General features: G+C 48.9%; 1 protein-coding gene across 7 annotated transcripts in view; it reads right to left on the bottom strand.

The window, feature by feature from the left end:
* The window catches only part of CAMKK1 (calcium/calmodulin dependent protein kinase kinase 1), a 108,389-nt gene that overhangs the window by 43,539 nt on the left and 44,030 nt on the right, over positions 1-20,820 (bottom strand). For all 7 annotated transcript variants that reach the window (XR_012045550.1, XM_072882397.1, XM_072882394.1 and 4 more), the window contains 5 exons: positions 11,132-11,179; positions 9,348-9,401; positions 1,528-1,579; positions 814-947; positions 184-220 (listed from right to left, as the gene is read on the bottom strand). Coding sequence is in view for 6 of the 7 variants with exons in the window: in XM_072882397.1 (XP_072738498.1) it covers positions 184-220; positions 814-947; positions 1,528-1,579; positions 9,348-9,401; positions 11,132-11,179 (325 nt within the window). In the remaining variant the exon portion in view is untranslated. The remainder of the gene's footprint in view (positions 1-183; positions 221-813; positions 948-1,527; positions 1,580-9,347; positions 9,402-11,131; positions 11,180-20,820) is intronic.

Below are 20,820 nucleotides of genomic sequence, written 5' to 3'. Positions count from 1 at the left end.
CTTACCCTACTGGGCCCTTCCCTCCCCCTGCCTTTACAGGCATTTTAACTTTTCAGAAAAAAATAAGTCTGCTGAAGTTGGTACAAGTCTCCTCTTGGCATTGACCCCGAGCCCTGGTACATGTTACTTGCATCACTAGGTCTAAGCCCAGACGGTTCTGTTAGCACATAATGACTCACATACCCATGTACAAGTTGTCCTCTGCAGGATCATCAAGGACCTGTAATTGATAACAGAGAGATAAGGGGAAAGGGGAAAAAGAAAAACAGCAGGGGGAAAAAAAGATATTTTTAATCAAATAACATTTTACTGCTCCCTGTACACTATGCTGAGCTGCAGAGCATTGAGAACAACTTAGGCTAATATTTAGAGATTCCTGCAGAGAGAGGGGCTTTGAAGGACACAGATTTTCCTGCCTCCAGAAAAATCTGGGCTTCTGCCTGTATTTGGAGAAACAGCCTACCAATAAAGGCACTGCTTGTCCTAACCTGACCTCAGCCAATATTGAAAATGGCACTGAAGCCTTGCACTTGTGCACCTTCCCAGGCTTGTCTACACACAAGTTTCACTGGTCAAAGCTTGCTATTTCTACCAGCACAGCCAGCTGCCTTCTCTTGGGCACCAGCCCAAAACCCAGGATAAGTATGTCAGTTTGTCATACATAATTGGTATGATCTTGCTTGGAATCACCAGCCTAAATTTCTGCACAACTATTTTAAACCAATTTTGGCTGAAGTAGGAGAAGAAAGATCCTCTTGTTGCAATACAAACCAGACTTGTTTCAGTGTAGCTTAGGGTGGAGAAGCAGCTCACCTCTATCAGCTTAACGATGTTGACATGGTCCAGTTTCTTTAAGATGGCTATTTCCTGATAGACTCTGTCCAGTGGTGCCATGGGTTTTGGCTGCTCTCCGGAGGATGCTTTCGACCCTCTGGGAGGAGGCCGACCTGCAATCGAGATAACATGGTGAAGAACTACTAATTTTTCAGCAGCACCTGGCACGCAGGCATGAGCAGCCACTGGCCCCTCTGCAGGTACCTCCAGCTATTCTGGAAGATCTCGTCACCTTTTTATCATCCCAAAGCATTACAGTCTCCACCTAGAAGAGAGATCTCCAAGCCCCATTCAGGCTAGCTCCTACTGGCTTCCCAGTCTGGTCTGTTTGCCAGGTCCCACGGCCCAGCTACTGGAGCCAGGTGCTATCTGAGGGGGTAGGAGAGCCCCTGGGAGGAGGGGGTCTACCCTGCCTAACTTCCAGCATTTAATTAGGCTTCATGGTGAACACGGAAGAGTCAGCACTTCAAAGAGACTCAGAAAATCAAAGCCAGGAACCCAATTACTGAGTGTATTAAATTTCCCTGTGGTTGTGTCTGCCCTTTCACTACCCACTGCATTTTAACCAGCCCCCCAACTACTTGGGCAGCTTTCAAATGAGGCCAAGTTCTGCAGTTCTTGCAGACAGTGTTTCTACAGACATATTTGCCTGGCTGAGGACAACAGGCAGACCTCCAAATGTGAGATACCCACGTGGAAATCCATACTGCTTCAAGAGCTTCTTTTTGGAGAGGACTTTCATAGCCTGAAGGAAGAAGAAAAAGCAGTGTTAAAACTAAACAAGAACCAAAGTGCTCATTGCTGTGACCTGGAAGTATGCTGGGGATCAGGGACTGGCTCAGGTCTGTCCTCAACCTAGACAAGAAGTCTTCTGGTTAGTGGCGGCCATGACACACACAAACATGCTGACACAAGCTTTCCTAAAGGCACTGCTTAACCATTTGTTTCATTCATCTTTTTGCCATGAAACAATAAATGGATTTGATTTATTTTAAATTGGACAAAGAAAAAGAAGCCAAATTTCTGCATTTGGGGCAGCAGCTTGAAGGAAGAGGTGGGTTCCTCTAGCTGACCTTTAAGAACCTGCTGTTTTGGATGAAGCTATGGCCATGCCGCAAGTCAGGGCCACTTCAAGGCTGCTCCACCTTATGTTCTGCTTTGCCAGAGGATCTAGGAAGTAAAAGAACTGGAGTGTCACGGCCATGCCACTCACACCCTTTCAACCTCCATCACAGAGCTGGAATAGAGTGAGGACACAGTCCTACCACCAGCTCTGCACTGCCTGGGGAGGTCTTTTGTATTCCCAAAGACTATTTTTGCCCCATAAACCTCTTCCACGCTACCAGAACAATACAGAGCACCTGCAGTATGATCTGGCACCATGCCCAAGACGACAAACAAGATACTTTGTGGGTATCCGTCCCTGCACCATCAGAAACGGCAAAGCCAGCTCAGTGCAGGAGCACAGGGAGGGAAGCAGGTTTTTGCCAACAGCTTCCCTGCCTTCTTGTACCCGATCGTATGCTGGCACCTTTGCAAACCCAGGCACCTGAGGCGTGGGAGAGGGTCAGGGTAATTTTTTTCTGCCATCCAATTGGCATTAGCATAGTGGCAAAAGGCAATCTGAATTTAATAAACAGTCTCTGTGCCTCCATCTGCTCTGTGCATTAATAACCTTTTTGAGGGCCACTCAAACAGCCTCAAGTGGCCCAGCAGATAAATATTTCATACGAAACCAGCTCATGGTACAATTTCCTTAGGAAAACAGTGTATGCTCCCAGGAGCTGGGATGGTCACTCACTCCTTCCCCTAGAATAGGTAGTTACTCCTACTAATTAAGCATCCAAATCTGCAATTTGCACTGGAGTGACCCCTGTGAAATATAATTAACCAAGGACTCCTGCAGGACCTAGTGAAATGCCACGGAATTTTACATTAATACCGCAGAGGCAGGCTGTCTGCATGCTACCTGTTTTTAAACACGTACACCAGGAACAGGTCACTAAGACCATTTTGGCGAACTCCTTCCTGAGCTGTTTTTCCTGGCAGCGATGCCACCGTGCACCCCAGGATCCCCACGTCCCATCAGTGCTCCTGCTGCAGCCAGGCTCACAGCTCGCTGAAAGGATTGTTATTTTTGGTACTGATCCAGTGAAATCCTCTGGATTTGCACCCATGTAATTGAGAAGAGACACTCTGTAGTTCTCAATCCTGCCTGACAGCTCCCGAGCCAACTGTTGGAAACAACGGTGTTGAGAGACAGACTCAGACGTGCTTATCTTTTACTTAGCACAGTGCTGTGTCCAATACAGACAGCCAAATGATTCATGGTCTGCTGAGAAGGGATCCAAGGTGTGCGCAACCCACCTTCAAGGATGGCCAGGACCAAGCCTGGAGGACTTCCTACGCTCCCCACTTTTATCTCTCCATAATGAAAATTTATGGGAAAAATCAAAGGAATTGGTACACCTATTTCTCTTTCAACCATCACCAGCCTGGGAGGAGAAGACTCCCCTTGCTCCAGTCCCACCTTGAGTCCTCCCTGCCTTCTGGCAAGGAGCTTTAGAAAAAGGAGAAATAGAAGATGCAATTTTCTGCTGCAAGCTCCCAAGTTGCATCAATGCTGGGGAACCCAGCCTGAGGAACTGAACCATCGCCACCAGCCATGCCCGCACCAGGCTAGTCCTTCCCAGGGCAGGCTCTGGGGAGAGGCTGGAGGAAGCTGGAAGGTACAGAGGGGAGCAATAGCAAAGACAAGAATTGCTCTCGAGGACAGAAAGGGAGGGAACAAGAGCTACTGCTGTCACCCAAACTCCTTGAAGGATGCTACAAGGGGCGATGGGGAGATGAGTGGGGGTTACTGTATCATAGGTGAGCTGACTGTAAACCACTTCTACTGCTGTGGAAGAAGCACCAGGATATGCTTATACCAACTTCAAAGCACCAGTATCTGCTACTGCACAAGCAGGGCTGGATCAGAAGAGAGGACCTGTCCCACTGCACTTTCAAATGCAAACGGGGGATGAAGAGCAAACTTCATCACGCAACAGCCCAGAGCCACTTGATTATCACAAGAGCAGAGACGAGAGCACATGGCAGTGAAGCCTCACTTTAATTACAGCATGAGCTGGCAGGACAAGGCTTCCTCACTTGAATTGTAGCTGCACATAATGGGAACAACACAGAGATGCTTCAGCAAACCTCTCCTTGCGGGCTCACATGCATAAAAGAGCCAAAGACATTTGTACTCACAGGCAGAGCTAATTACTCGGATAATGCCTTTCTGATAAAGAACCAGCTCAGAGCCAAGCTGAGGGATTTTCCCTTTGCACTGGCAAGCATTGCTTCAGCTTCCTCAGGAAAAGAGGGAGCCTAGAGAAGACTTCCTCCACACATGCCCTTACACCCACCTTCCTTCCGACTATGCGCACGTGGACATGGGTCTTGACATTTTCCTTTGAGAGGCACCGGGAACTGTGTGCTTTTCTTTGATATACGTTTATTATTTAAGTTTACTGCTCTCCTCCTAGCAACCTTGCAGCTGGAAACCACAGGGAAGGCACCCGAGGGAAAGGAGATCCCAGGTTTATGGAAAGGAGGGATGCCTGGGACACAGCAGCTTTCACAACAGCAAGACCTCGAGCCCGCATCCTGCTGCTGGTAATGACAACAGCAAAATGGCCATTAGTTGCGGGAGGGAAGGGTGATAAAATGGATCAAGCCAAGGGAACTTATCACCTGCCGTGAGAGCATCACAAAGGACACTTAGGATGTCATTTTATTTGCTAACAGAGACACTTGCATTGCAAGGGCAGAAGACCTGTGCACAGTCCCTACCCGCAGCTCCCAGGGGAGTGGGATGTTACTCAAAGGTCACTACTAACCACCTAAATCCTCTGCTAGTGCGTGACAGCACCATGCAGGAATGCTGAGCAGACCAGAGAGCATTTCCAGCCCTTCTCACCTGTCCTGTCTGACAATGACATCCCTCAGATAAAGTGGCTAAGAGGGGAGCTCTGCCAGGAGAGAGGAGTGCTATGCACTTAAAGAAAATACTAAACCAGAGAGGCTTAGCTGCCATGCCCCTAAAATCCTGCTCCTGCATTTGTCACCTTTTGTCCCAGACACCATTTGTCACATCAGCAGAATTACATTGTCAGGCTGTGCCCCATCCACACTGTGACACCACAGCTGGGATACCTTCCCAGAGCGGCCACGCTCACCTGCCTCCAGCCATTTCCCAGAGGCTCCTGCTCTTACCCCAGGTGACCCAGCTCCTCGCAACCCCACTGCTGAACATCACAGGGTGTTGAAGTAAACCAGAGATCATTTCCCTGGTCCTCACCGCACCAGAGCGCAGCTGGCAGTGATTCAGTAGCTGTTATGTGAGCAAGAGGATGAGAAACACAGGAGCCATGCCTTCCCTTCCCGCCTGGATGGCAACCAAAGTGAATTCTCCAGGGACTAGAAAGTTCAAGGCTTGCTGCTGGCCACCTTCTCAGCAGCAGCACTTTGTTCAGCCGTCTCTTTTCATAAACTTGGAAGGAATTTCTCCCCATCATTGAGAGTTGGTAGAAAACAGCCCTCCATGCAAAGGTTGTTAGGTACAGAGGCAGAGAGCACAATCACACAAATCTTGTTTCTTAGGAAACCAGATTAAAAAAGAAGGAAAAAAAAGAGAAACCCACTGACAACCTACAATACTATTGCTTTTGTCCAGAAGTAGCATAACAAATGTCCATCATAACCACTTTTCTTTGCAAGCTGATTTAGAGATTGAAAATAGGAAGGAGACATGACCCGAGGCATCACAGAATCAAATTCCATCAGCACAATGACTCCAAACTAGATCTCTGCCTGGACACATTTGCCTTTGCTTTTTATTTGCTGCTTTTTCACAGAGGGCTTTTCTTGGCTTTTCTTCTTTTTTTTCCCCTAGTCACTGTCAAAGCATCTCCTGCAAACCGAGACACTGAAACCTTTCCAGCTGTAAAGGGTTCCTTGGCAGAGCCCCATGAATGCTGCTGTACCAGCTTCACGTGCCCCAGCAGCAGGGACCTCTGCTCTGGGAGCCAGCTTCGCATCCCGATGGTGTCTCCTCCTTGGAGGGAGCACTGGTCACATACTTGGTTCTGAAAGTTCCATTTCCTCGGTCTAATACATTCCCTGCATCCACTGATGTACGCCAGCACACTTTTACAGCCCTCCACAGCACTGCGGTTGTCCACAGCAATGAAGGATAAAAGTGCTTTTGGAAGCACTCTCATCTTTAATGGAAGGTAAAAAAACCCACAAAGTAAATACAACCCATCTACTTTTTTCCCAAATGCAGTGATCAGCTTTTTTCTTGAGAGGTTTTCCTAATTCTAGGCCAGGTCCAAAACTCACTAAAGCAATAGAAATCCTTTCTTTTGCTTTGACAGGAGCTAGATTCTGTTCCTGGTACCTATAAAGTCTGCCTTTTCGAAGAGAGCTAGCAAAGAGCTCCATGCCTCAGCAAGAATCAGGAGTCACACTCTGAATTATACCCCAAAATAAAAATTTCCTGCTTTCTTTAAAGTTTTGCTCCTTTTTATTGCAGCACACTAGCTTAAATAAAGCAGGCAGCAACACCCTGGCGTCATGCTAAAACACAGCACATGTGAATCAGTTATTAGGGGCTGCTCACTAAAGGCCAACCAAGGCCTGATTTCCTCCAATTACCTGTTACTGCTTGAGACAAAAGCAACCCTCCAGAGCTAAATCTGGGGCAAAATAAACACACAGAAAAGGCCCTCCCCAACTACCAGAATCACAATTGCTTCTACTAACTGCTGGTAACAGGCAGTTGCATTAGGTATCCCCCCAGGGGTCGGGGTGCAGCCTCGGACAGGAGCGATAAGCAGAGCAGCATGGAAGTTATCTATCTCAGCACTGGGAGAGCACATGGGTCAGGCACACTGGGAGGCCTGGAGAGCTAAGCAACCATTAGCCAGTTACACAATTGGCTACTATTTCTCCGAAGCTTTAAAAAGTCTGCCAGCTCCTGGGCTGTTTTAATGTCTTAGAAAAGTGGAGGTCTCTCCATCATGGCTTGCCCTCCTGGAAAACACAAGTACGGGCACCTGGAAGGATTAGGGGTGACAGCCTGTCTGCATGTGACTGCAGCTGGGGAAGGGGGAAAGCTCCCACTGCCCCAGCCAAAAGGGTAGCAAGCACATGAAACAGACTTTAGCATCACAGCCTTTCGACAGCCATCTGCCCTCTCCTCTCCCATACGCTGACATTCACTGCAATAAAATGCAGGTGGACATTGCAGATGCTCTCGCTCTGGTGCCATCTCTCCATCTGCTGTAGCACGCCACACACCTCCCAGGATCAGCTTCACAGCCCCAGGGTCCTTGCTGAGATCCAATTCAGACCCTGCCTTAACCCCCACAACAGGAGGATCAGGGTGAACCAAAAAGCATGTCCCTGCAACGCCAGCGGTAAGTGCATCTGCACACCCCATCCCTCTTTGGGTAGCGAGGATGAAAAAAGTGCCCAGGCATGCGAGCCACTCTCAGGCTGCAGTAGCTTTGAAGTGTTTGCTTAGATTAGAAAAAGAAATGGAGATTAAGTGGGGATTAACTAAAACACACCAGGCTAACCTGGACACAGGCTTTCACTTTTGGCTTTGATTTGACCAGCTAAATCTACGTCCACAGTGTTAATCTACATCCAAAACATGGACAAGAACACAATAAGCAATGCTAACCTAAACCCACCTCTCCTCTGTCAAGCTATGACAACTGCCCTGCCCGCCCCGGGCAGCCCACAGCACAGCATCAGAATTCCCAGCACAAAAGGGCAGTGCCAAAACAAAGATTACAATTTAAGAACAGTATTTTCAGCTGGAAATAAATGCGATGTGGTGTGTTCCCCGCTCTGCGCCACTGGTCCTGGCACTGCCTATGCTGGTGGGACAGACCGATCAGGGAAGGCACATCGCACTCTGCAGAGCAAAACTGTCCTACTGCAGGGCACGGGAGGGAGGACTCGGAGGGCAGTGGAGAAAGGGAGCCATCGGAAACAGCAACCGTTCCCATACGGCGGGTGAGTCAGCTTGGAAAGCACAGGGAATGGAAAGAATTGTGGTTCCTTTGCTTGGCCAGTTCTAGGGCACCTTGTCCAGATTTTTGTCTCATCTCTTCCATCCTTCATTTCAAGACATTGCTGCTGCAATTTCATGCCCACTGGAAGCATGGAAGGGCTAACAAATACTAATAGGCATGCAACTCCCACCCAGTCCCTCCAACCTGGTATGTCACTTATAAATCCAAGAGTCAGGGAGGAAAAGCTAGCTGGGGAGTAGCAGGGAATGAGCATGCTTTACATCTCCATGGCATATTCTTATTCCCTTTTGTGCCAAGGCCAACAGCTCTGTGCACTGGGACAGGGAGCAGCACACGAGTCTGTCTGGGTGCTCCGATGGACCCATTTTCACCCACGTGAGGCCACATGAGGCTCCATCACAGCAGCGAAAGCAGGACCTCTCTCACCAAACACAGTACGGAGCAGCAGCTCAAGTGCAGGGCCAGACCAGCAGGGCTGCATTCAGGGCAGCTGGGTTCAGGCTCAATGGCACTGCAGCCATCCAGCTCTGCGCAGCACATACCCACCCTGGGATCGGCCAGAAACTCTGGTCAAAACTGTTTCCACAAGCCTTCAGGCACAGCCACACACAGAAGGCAGTCTTCCTTTTGCCAGCTGCCCAGCTCCTGCTCTCAGCCTGAGCAAAACTTGCCACAGGACAAGCCCAGGGACATGAGCACATCTCCACAAGCAGATTTTGCAGGAATGCCAGCTGGGATGGTTAGGATTCGCCTCCCTCTGAAAGGGGAGGGACAGACCAGGAGCCTTCAGCATAAGTAGCCTTTTTGAATCTGAAACCCTCCAACTCTGGCTTCAGCTCAGCAAAGGATTCAAAAGCCCAGACTTGTCTTCTGCCCTGCATCCTACACCTCACAACCTGACAGCAAGGTCCCGTTCGGTGTATGGGGAGACATCCCGCAAGGGGGTAAGATGTAGGGGAGCCAGGCACTGCCCAGCTGGGCCACACTGTTCAGCATCTTTCTGATCAACGCCCCCATTTCCTTACAAAACATGCCTGCTCATTCCAGGCCGATCTTCCAATGCACAGCAGGTGCTGAATACCACCACCCACATGCCTCTAATTTCAGGTGACCTGCTTCATAGCTAGAAAATGTCAAGACAAATCATCGATACACTTCTGCAGCCTGCCTCCGAGATCCCCGCCTGTTATATAAGGCAGCCCACCTGATTTCCCTCCCGCTCAGCACCACATGCAAGCGGGCGCACAGGCAGCAGCACATTGCTCCGTGCCCAGTGGGGAGGTTCAATTCCTTGCATGCCACCTGAATCAGAAATGCATATGCTAAAAGCAGCAACGCAGGGGGTACCTAGCTCTCAGTGGTACAAAAGGGAACGAGGAGCAGCAATAGCAGTGAGGAGCAGAGGCAAGACACACTTACATAATACTTGTCATCGTTCTCATTGTAGGCCAGTTTCACAACACCATAGGAACCCTAAAAATAAACACAAGTTGCACAGTCAGTTCAGCAGCTTCACTTTGTCTCCTTGTTGCTCAAGGCAGGTAGACCATGGCCTTGCATAGGGGAAGAAAAAAAACAACCCTTCAAGGCCCCAGGCCATGCCTAGCCTCAAGCAAAGTCCATAGGTGATGTGACCCCACAGCGAGGTTGTACATTTTGGCAGCTCTGTTGGAGCCACAGGGCATTTGAGGATTAACAATGTCTGGAGGAGTTGAGTGTTAGCACATCGCCTCCTGCCCTGAGTCAAAGCCACTGTGTCTGTCTTAACATGGGTGGGGAGAAGACAGAATAATTTTCAAGCAGATTTTTGTGCAAGTTTGGAAGTTCTGCGTGTACATCTTTCCTATACTTCTGTGCAAGACCACTTTCAGCAGGAAACCTCTCCATGTCTCAACAGCAAATGGACTTCAGTGAGGACCAGCGGCCTGCTTTCCTCCAACTGCCTCTTGCCTGGGCAGATACAGGCCTGGATCACTGCTGTATCCACAGCTCCAGTGACAGCCTGAAGCCAAACTTCATCTTAACTGCTGTTTTTTTGCAGTTCTGTGTCAACACTATACATTTTATGCAAGTGAGACATGATACCATGGCTAGGTATCATCCCTGACAGATGCCTGTTGAATAAATGAATGATATGAACACTACAGCCTTCAAAACATTTCTTTTTACTTCACTGAGAGCTGGAACAAAGGTCCAGGTCTCAGGGGAGACTGACAAGCCATCTGGCTGGTTCAGAAGCACAGCAGGTCCAGCAGACCCTCCACCAACCTCAGGGTGCTGATCTGCTCACTGTGACCCACAGAGAAGAAGGAGGCAGGGGCAAATCCACCAGAGAGAAGGCCTCATACTCTCCTTAAATCATACTTAAGCCAATGACAAAAGCCATAAGTGGGACTGAAGCTGTGTGAGTTTCAGATGACTATCTGCTGTACTGCCAGCAGTGGTATCTCCAGCCTTACACCCTGACTGCAGGCAGCCAAGCACACAGCCCACTGTGCACACAGGAAGGGTACCTCCTCCCACAGCCCGGGGCCTCTCACTTTGGAGAGGAGTTTGGGCTAATGAAACTTTTGGTGAAGGTCTCTGCAGCTCAGGGTACAGTCCCTTCTGACTACAATGTCCCGACTGCAAAGGTAGGTACAGCTTCCCAGACAGCACCATCACTCGTGGACCCATCTGCAATGGTGGCAGATGTCCAAATGTGCAGGTGTCTGAACTGCTCGCCAGCCCAGACCTCTAAATAACTTTGGAGGAATCTCTTCTGAATCATTCTGCAGCTTTTAAATGTGGACTAGAATTAAACTAGCATTTTGTTCATGGACATAAAAACTTAAACTAGTCCTGATGGGGATCAAACACCTGCCCTGATCTTTTTTTGGTTTTCTTTCCTTGTTGGGTTGTATTAATGCATCAAAGGCTCTTAGTGTTACATTTGGCAAGCAAACACCTTGGAAGGGAGCCAGCTTAACCACCTTCAGAGGGAAAGAAAATAAATTTAGATTTCAGAGGAAGTAGCTCCACTTTGACCTTGAACAAGACTTGCTCAGACTAATAAGGCAAAAAAACCACCCCCAAAACAAACCCAAAACCCCACAAGTTGCAAGGAGTCTCAGCCAGAAAGATCCCTTGGGCTGGCACAGTCTCCCATACTCGTGTGTGTGCATGTAGGTTGCTTGTGACAAACATGAGCTCCAGTAACATACCTTGCCTATTTCGCTCTGCAGCTTGTACTGGTTTAATTGCACGCAGTCCTGCAAATCAAAAGGAGAACACAATTAGAGTATTGGTAAAAGGAAATGACTGAGTTTGAATCAGTACCAACTAGAGGCACAGTGCTGAATAATGAAAGACTAAATCTTATTCAAACCAGTATACGTTACATTATAAGCACTGTATTTTTTTTGACAGCCCAGGACAAAGCAATTATGGGCTGAATTCTGACTCTGGTTGTGCTGGCATAACGCCAGAGGTCCCTCCACCCCAATTCTCCAGCATTGCTCCAGGTTCAGCCCAGTGAGCCTGACAGCAGCCCCTGGCCTCTTTACATGGACTGCCTGCATCAGACTGTGTTGAATACCAAGCAGAAAAACACCCGTCCCCAGCTCCACGGGACTCTCATGGCCTGGCAGCTTCTAGCACCCAGGCACCCACACCAATCCCAGGGTCACAGCATGAGCCCGTACCTATCCCAACATCAGCCTGACTAAGACAGGGGCCCTCTGCGGGCCATGTGTGAAGGCTGGGGCTGCACCCAGAGGAACCCTCACCTGGACTGCACGCTGCTCTGAGGAGACCACACGGAGCCAAGCTCCTTTGCAACGCAACACAAACAATATGGATTCCCTTCAGCTGATACAGTATTTGTCGAAATAAATCACCCCTAAGCAGGCCTGATCTCTGTTTGCAAGCTATCCAGCAGTGAAACCCCAAGGGGTGGAAGGACAGTGGATGCAGACCCCCAACAAGCCATGACAAGGGTGTAATGACAGGGTGCTGAGTTACTCAGACTGGTAGCCACACAGGGAGTGATGGTGGCCCCAGGTGTCAACTGATGGAAGCCGAGGTAGAACAGAGGAGCCATGCAGTCATCTGATGCTAAGTCCACCATTTCCTTTAGTATGTTACTACCTAACTGAAAACACTTTCTTTCACAGCAGCAGCAAAACCTCCACAGCTGCATTTCAGTTGGAGCTGACCCCTCCACCCTCATTCATTACAAGAAGAAAATCCCAGACACCACAGAAGCCCGTGGGGCTCAAGACCATGAGTGCAGCACCCAGGGGACCTGCCTGGCTCGGCCACTGCGACAGGGTCCATGGAAGGACAGCACACATCTTGCTGCAATGCAAAGCTCCTGGCAAAGAGTCAGAGTGCTCTTGTGGGGATCTCTGCAGCACCGGCACTGGGGAGTGTGGGCTGCGGTGGCTTTTGCCTTGCTCCTGACTTAACAGACAACATTTAACTAGGTTGCAGGGGAGGGGACAGTCCCAAACTCGGTGAGGTGAGGGAAGGGGGGAACTTCCAACCACAGCACATTGTGTGGGCTGAGCCTTAGACAGGGCACATTTTAATACACAGTATTTCTCAGAGATTCCCAAGCACTAAAGCAGGCTGGAAATTCACTTCCAACCTCTGCACCAGGCACTTCTTTGGGAACAAAGGTGATATAAAACATGCAGGCAGATTAGCCTTTCCATATACCTCAAAATAGCCCTGCAATCTACAGAAGCAGCATCAGGACAGCAAAGCAGAGCCAGATGCCTTCAGTCCATTTGTAAAAACAGGGGGTGTCATGGCCCCATCCCCATGCAGCATCCTCACTGAAAGCAACACTCCTCTGCCTCTCAGGATGCATTAGAGCACGGACGTGGTAAATGATAATTTTGACTTTTCCCCATCACCAACCAGAAAACACTCCTAACACAAGCAATCATTGCAGCGAAGGAGAATAATGGAATGGGGAACTGATGACTTAAGCTTGCAAGCAGTGCCTTGTCAGGAATACAAGGAATGATTTAAATCTTGATCTTGTTTCCAGTGAAGGAAGATTTTTCCACCACCCTGAGAGGGAGGAAAAGACAACTTTGAGTAATGGGGCCATAGACACGTATTAACTCTACTGCTAGCAAAGCACGTCTTTCCAAAGGCAAAAACCAATCCATCAGAACTAGGAGCGACAAGAGAGGAGAAAGCATGACCCAGCAAAAGCCAAGATGCAAAGTGTAAGACCACTGAAACATACAGAAAAGAAAAATCCCATTGAATTTTGTAGAAAGGACTCCCCTCCCCAAAGGAGGGGGCAGCATGCAGGAACCCAGGGTACAGACATGCAGAGGACAAATTCCCCTGAAAACCCCGTGTCAGCAGATTCACTTCCCAGCACGAGGCTGTGCTTCGCATTGCAGTGATTTTCACAAATTAAGCAGGAACAGTTTTCTGTTGATGTCTCCTGCTCTGGGTTTCCCCAAACTCAGCTTCACTCCCCTCACCTTGTCCTGTGCAAAACTGCAATGCTGCAGCGATGGGGGAACACTCAGAGTGGCTGAGAGAGGCAGGAAAAGCAACCATCCCTCTGAGAAAGCCTCCAACCACCTCAGTATCTCCTGCTCTTCAAACCAGCAAGCTTGCAATGCCCAGGTCCTGTTAACAGGCCTCCTCCCCTGAGAGTAGGGATTACTCGTACAAGTAAAGACAGGCTTTTACATGTGGTCATATACTCTTTGGTCTGCACTCGGTATCTTGTTTCAAGCCAAGGTGGCATCTCTAAAGCACAGTGTGCGCTGCTTCTCCTCGCAAACACACTGTCCAGGGAGCCACGGTGGCATTTTTTCCCTCCCATCTGAAGGAGCAGAGTCCTTCATGTAGGACATAAGCCATGCAGCTGGGCAAAGTCCCTTACAGAGCACTAATTTAATGCAGCCAAGGAGGGACTATGCCTGTTCCCTGTGTCCAAGACACCAATTCCTTTGGCTCTATCACCTTCCCACCATCCCTCTTTACCTCTGTCTAGAAATTACCACTTTTATCCTGCACCAGACTGATCACCTGAAGCATCTCTCTGGTCTTCCTCTGCTGTTAAGTGGAGCTTGTGAGCAATGCCAGGACACCTGCCTTTGGGTGATGGTTCTTCAAAAGGGATGGATAAATACTGGGATGGGAACACCCAGAGAGGGTCCAAGGGAAGGGTGATGACAGAGTCTGGGCTCCAGGTCTGCAGCACAGCCTCCAAGAGTTTCTGCTCGCTATCACTGCATCCCTACCTGATCCACACCTCCATCGCTCTCCCCTCAGGTAATTACTGGTGAGAAGCACTATCATCTTAGCTTCTGTGGTGCTTCAAGCACTTGAGCTGACAGAAAAAAAAATCAAACCAGGTTATAGGTGCTTTCTACCTTTTTTTCTTCCTTGCAGAAAGACCATAATTCACAGCTCAAGCAACTCCTGCCATGTGTCGCTGCAGACTGGCAGGGTTGTTATGTTATTATTTGGTTCTCCTGCAGGAAGTGGGATAATAGTATTATTTCTTTATCAGAGAAAAACACCTATCTTTGGGCCAAGTGTTTCTTAAAGATAACATTGTACAATCCTCCTGATTTCATCACACCAATGTATTTGCAACTGCTGATAAATACAAACAGAACAAGAACCTTAATGAGATCCTTTAATGAAGAGCTGTCAGCAAATTAGACTGCTGTGTCCATCCAACTGTGCAGTAATTGTTCCACCTTAAAAATCAAGATACCCCATTTGTTAACATGTCTAAGGTATTACTTGGGGGGGGGGGGCAATGCCACAGAAAGCAAAAATTTATCAAAAATTATAAAGCACAGCTAAGTCTAGAGTCCAGGTCCAATTCCATAAATTCATTGCTGCCACTGCTGTGACAGAAACCCCGAGAAACTGAGAATTGAGACTCTTCTGTACAGGGGGACACTGGGATGGGAAGGAAGAGCCAGAGCTGGTTTCCAAAGACAGACATTTCTGAAAACAGAGTGCCTATACACATTCATATATAATGGAGAATTTTGCCCTCATAAAGAAGCCAAATTCACCAATCTGAAAAGAATTATAAGCTTCAGCAATTCAGAGATATACTTTAAAAGAGAAGCATGGGAAAGAAAATTGGGAACTAAAAGCCAGTAATGAGGACAACACCGGTTTAAACTCATCCTGTCTGGAAGAGGAAGTGAAAGCAGTTCTAAAAACAGATAAAATCAAAATAAAAGCCAGAAAAGGGGTATTAGGGGCAGCAATGAATACAAATTAGAAAGTTGTCCAGGGACAGAGAAGTGTCACATGAAGCCCAGAGCTCATGGAGGTAAGAAAAATAAACAGATTTTTCAACAACATCCAAAAACAAGTGCAAAACTGAAAGCCCAGCATGATGACTGGCTGCTGGCAGCAGCACTGGCCACGGCTGGGCAGAAAGTGCAACACTGAGGCTCAGCACTGCTGTCTGGGCTCACCCACTAGAGACCCCAAAGCTGGATACAGGAGCACGAGCACCCACTGGGTCGCCAGGTAATCATTTGGAAAGTGGATAGAAGAATAAAGGGGGCCGAGTCCAGTGGGACAAAGGCAGCCCCACTCCAGCCCTTCTGCAACTGCAGCTTCTTTCTCCTTCTCTCAAACCTTGCACTTAGACAAGTTGGAAATGTAACTTTAAATAAAGGTTAATTAATCCAAGGAAAAGAAATTAGCAATGCCTGTGGGGGGGGATTCTTTGAAGAAATGTTTTCCAAGTATCTTTGATCTTTTCAAGAGAGCTCTAGTTTGAGCACCACACTAAGACCTCTAGAAGAAATTAGTTTGGGGGACTCATGGGGCTGGAAGGAGAAGCTCTCCAGCCCATGCTGTGTAGGAGCTTGGTCCCTGCCACTGCCCTGGTCCCACCTGGGTTTACCTTTGCTCACGGCTAGGAAATCACGACCTCGTGAAGAAAACCAGACAGCTCCTAGAGACTGGAGGACCACGAGACCTGGATCAGCCCAGCACCGAAGTACTGCCTCTCACCAATCTCGACACCAGTTGCTTCAAACTAGTCAGACAAACAAGCAAGAGGCCTATGATAAAGATGTGGAAAGCCAAGGAGAGAAAGGACAAAGCAGCGATTTATCTTCCGTGCCTCTGGGATAAGCCATGGACATCAAGTGTAGGAAAATTCCCTTTGTCAGCTCATCCTCCTCCCTGCATGCTCAAGCTAGCAGCAGCACCAAGAAGGGAAACACACTGGCACAACTCATACTCTCCATTCCTGCTAAAGCACACATGGCCCCAGCCCACCACCACGACATGCAGGGCCGCCCAGGCAGCGGGGAGCTGGAACAACCTCCTGCTGATCCCAGAGGGTGGAGGGACCACGCGGACACCGGGGCTGGAAGAACCAGGCTGCCAGGGAGTGGGTGGATGCAGGGGAGAGAAAGGGAACGTGTGAAAGAAAAAAGACGATTCAGCCAGAAGAGACTGGAGCAGAGAAAGTATAAAGCAATTAACTGTGCTGGCAGGTCTGGGGAGAAAGCCTGGAAAAAGACATCTTTTATTCTTCTTCTAGCCACTCTTCAAGTGAGATTTTTGTTGGCTACCTAAAAAGGTTGGTTGGGGACAGCAGAATAAAAAAAAAAAACACAAAAACACAGTACTGCATTTTCAAATGCCACTTTCCAACAAGCAGCACCTCTACCCTTTCACAGATACAAGCCCTGCCATTTTAGGTGGGACAAGCTCTGTCAAACACGGTGACAAGACGCCCATGTTTGTACAGGCTGATATTCAGAGAGTCTTGCCCCAGTACATACAAGCATATGAGCATCATTTGTGCAGCAAAGCAGAAGCTGCTTTTAGCAGCCCCAGGAAAACCCTCTCCTCTTGCCATGCTGCCAGCACTGAGCAAGAGCCAAGAATGTCACATCAACAGAGGCAATGTGGACCAGCGACCTAAACTCTGGGGCCTGTACCTCAGCTCTGCAGAATTATGTACCCTTAATAGCTTCAGCTTAATCACTTCTGTGCCACAGCTAAAGGCAAAGCCATTGCCTTTTTAGAGCGAAGCACTGATGGACAGCAAAGGCAGCAGAATTCCCACCAGCCTAGCAGGCACTCCTACAGGAGAAGGCGGTACTGAAAGGACCTTCCAGCCATGGTCCACACATAACCTAACAGAGGAGGAGAACAAGCAGGGAATTGTCCTGTTTTGAAAATTACAGATGAATTTTCAGAGAGATACGACAGATCAGGTTAATTAAGTACACAGTAACACTGTCAGGAGAGCAGAACAGGTTACTTCTCTTGCAGAATTAATACTGCAGATCCAGACTTGACAGCAGTGGCTGCAAGACACCACCAGCTGCCAACTCTTCATCCCAGGGCAATTAGTTAATCGGTGGCTCCAGTCAGTTGATCAGGAACTGCCTCTGTGCAGGACAACAAGCCCTGGCTCTGCTGCAGCCCTGCCAGCCCAGGAACCACCACCTTCCTCAGTAACAAACCCAAGAAACCCCACTCAGAAGGCAGGCATTTGCGGTATCAGACCCAGGGACGGGACAGCATGATCCACTGCCTGCTCACAGCACCACGTGAAGCCTCCTGCAGCACCACAGGCTCAGCTTCAGCTCTTGGCCCTCTGATCCCTGAATACAAGTTTTCCTCCCAGCCTGTGAACAAGTATTAAACCAGCATTAAAAAGCTCAGCAGCGTGTCTCTAGCTGAACACATGGTTCTTCCATAATTCAGCAGAGAACAACAGAAAATTCACCTCTGCTGTATCCCCATATCCAGTCTCCCCACAGCACATCTCTCCATTATTTCTCCAGATCAGTCAAGAACACAGAACCACTGACAGCAAGGCAGTGAGCCACCACTCCTGCTACCACTGGAGAGGGAAAGCAGATTCAATCCTAGATCGCTATCGACATAACACAGGAAATTTTGATATGCAGCCCCATCCATCTCTGCTCCTGATGGATGGCACCGGCACGTGTGCCGCTGATAAAGCCCAAATGCTCGTGAACTTCATCTTCATTTTCACACAGACTGTAACTCACTTGGGCAGCAGCTGCAAGCCAGAGCAATGGATGTCCTGCCACCTGAAAGGCACTGACTTACACTGGATACTCAATGCAAGGAGAAAGGAGCAACTCCGAAATGGCTTTAAGCAGGTGAGAGACAGGGACTCGAGTACGAGTGTGCAGCTTGCCTAGAACAAGATCTGTCGAAGAGTCATTTGCAGGGAGACCAGGGGCAATGCCATGATCAGTGAGCTGGATCTTGTCAGAGTGACCTACCAGCCTCTCTGCTCACTGAAGGTCTGCATATCAAAATGATCAACAGAAAACACAACAGCAGCTGCTGTTAAGTACACCATGATTGTATTTCTCATCACAGGGTTATTTTATCCCCCATAGGACCAAAAGCCTCAACCCAGAGTCCCCTGTAACTCTTACAAGCCCTGCTCCTACCTCCTGGCTCTGCTTAGTCTTCCCTGCCCACATGCAAGGCTCCTCTAATTGCTTACAGCAAACGTACTAAGCCAATGCATGCATATAAGATCTGTTCTCCATTTCTCTTCTGAATTCCCTGCTGCATCTCGGTTCGCTGTATAGCTTGTATTTGGACTGCCAGTGTCTTAGCCATGAACACAGCCACCCTGCAACAACTGCTTAGCAGCAACTGGCAGGTCATACACAGGATGCTGGAGTTGGGCTGCACGCAGGCTGCACGTTCACCTTGCTGTCACACACCTAACACTTATCATTATTTAGTTGCTAGCCTCAAACTTTATCCTATAAACAAGCATGCATCTTCCTAGTCCTTTTGCTATTCCTTACAGGATACACATACTGTCCCTATAAGCTGGGAAGATGAAGCACGGCTCCCAAGAGCACCACTGTGAGGGCAAGCACCCATCTCCGAACGCGCACAGCTCTCGCCTGGGCTCCCTTCCCCCTCCTGCCACAGCGATTCTCCATTAATATGAATGATGCTTTCCAATGAGCATGGCTTTGTTAAGCATCTGGGCTGCACCAGAGCAAGGATCTAGTTATATCAAAGTGACCATTAAAAATGCAGCACTGCGTAACGGACTGCTGCAGGAGCAGCAAAATGAGGGGCTCTCCATCTGCATTTCAAACTAAGCATTTCCTACCCCAAGGCAGTAGCTATTGCTCCCCAAGATGCAGATGCTGTGGAAAAGGACAGAGTATTTCAAATTTCCTTGCAGATGGGAATGTGCTAGTCACACTCGACTGCAGTTACTTTTAAACAGATTTCGGACAAGCCCCACTCCTGGCACAGTTGAAGTACTGCAGGATGGGAGAGCTGGCACACAAGTCACGTCCGCTTCCAAGAATCAGCTCCTCTCCCTCACTGTCTCCCTTATTAAAGAATACAGGTGCCATCAGAGAAGCTGCAATCTCTGCAGTGCACCTTCTGCAGACATCCTCTTATTGGCCAGGGATGCCATGACCCATCTCACAGCTAACGTGACTTGCAAAACTTCCCAGAGGACAATGGCAGATTTGCTCATGTGCAGCACCTGTCCCCTCAGATGTGAAAGGGGAAAACACCCACTTTTCAGGAAGGAAACACCAAGCCACACAAGTGTTAAGCTCTAGGTCACTTGGACCCACACTGGCAAGAGTCTAAACTCCAGTGATTTGGGTCCCTTATGACACAGGGTGGGACCACGGTGGGATTTAGGCATCATGGCTGAGAGTACTACAGTGCCCAAGAGCAACACGGTGGCACAGTGGCACTGGCAGAGCCACGTTCAGCAACATGCTCCCCATCGACTGGGTGAGGAAGAGTCAGATGAGCGCTGCTCCTGAGCCCCCAGCTGCTGTCTCTGTGCTGCTTCAGTGCCCGGGCACAGCAGCAGAGGTGAATTCACTAGGTGAGTAGCACTGTACTGCCAGCCTTAGAGGAGAGAGAGATTGAAAATGCCCACGGAAAGGGCCTGTCCCTCACCAGAACAAGGCTCATGGTCACAAGATGAACCAGAGGCTTCTCCTGGGCTCACCTCTCACAGCACCAGGGCAGGAGATGCAGCCCTCCACACCACCATCGCTCTTCTCTCCAGCACACCACCTCCTCTCTGTTGCAGCACCTCTGCATGAGACCATGGAGTGTGGCACCCACTGACAATCTCCCACCCCTCCCTCTGCCCTGCCCCATTCCCTAGGAGCAGAAACACAAGACAAACATGACTGGGAAACAAATTCAGTCCAGAGAAAAATGGCAGGACATGGAAAACTTGGTTTTTCTCCACAAATAAGCAGCTAAAAGTCTCAGGAAAAAGTACAGCCTGGGCTTGGGGGATAATTCAGATATGAGTGTGTTTTTTCCCAAACCAGCTGCCAGCCCTGCTGAAATGACATTCCCTCTCCAGTACTCCAGACAGCCCATTCCCTACTTAAAATCTGTCCCCAGCCAGTAGCATTTTACAAAACATTTTGGCTTCAAGAAACACCCATTTATACCACCTCCATCATGCCTGGTTTTCAAAGAAAGCCCTGTACACACCCCTTCATGGGCATTGCTGCAGGCTCAACATCTTCAGCACGACACTGGGCAGCAATGGTCTGAACAGCACCTCTCTTGGCTCTCCATCCTCCCCATGACAGCACATCACAGCATAGGGAACTGGAACCAGCAGCCACTTCCATCAATACGCTTGACCACTAACAGCGTGTTACATCTCTGGGACAGGTCTGAGCCCAGGTCTGGTACCAGGAGAGCAGCCACAAGATGGACAGCAGGAACCACTGCAGCCACCCAGAGACACTCCTCTGAAGGAGAGGAGGGTCACAGCCCTCAGTTACCACTGCTGTTACAAACACTTTAAAGACAAAGGAAAATCCTGACAGGAGTAGGAAACACCAGTGCATTTAAGCTCTTT

The sequence above is a fragment of the Ciconia boyciana genome, chromosome 17, assembly GCF_034638445.1.
Source record: "Ciconia boyciana chromosome 17, ASM3463844v1, whole genome shotgun sequence".
Lineage (NCBI taxonomy): Eukaryota > Metazoa > Chordata > Aves > Ciconiiformes > Ciconiidae > Ciconia > Ciconia boyciana.
This window is presented reverse-complemented; position numbering and strand designations above follow the sequence as displayed.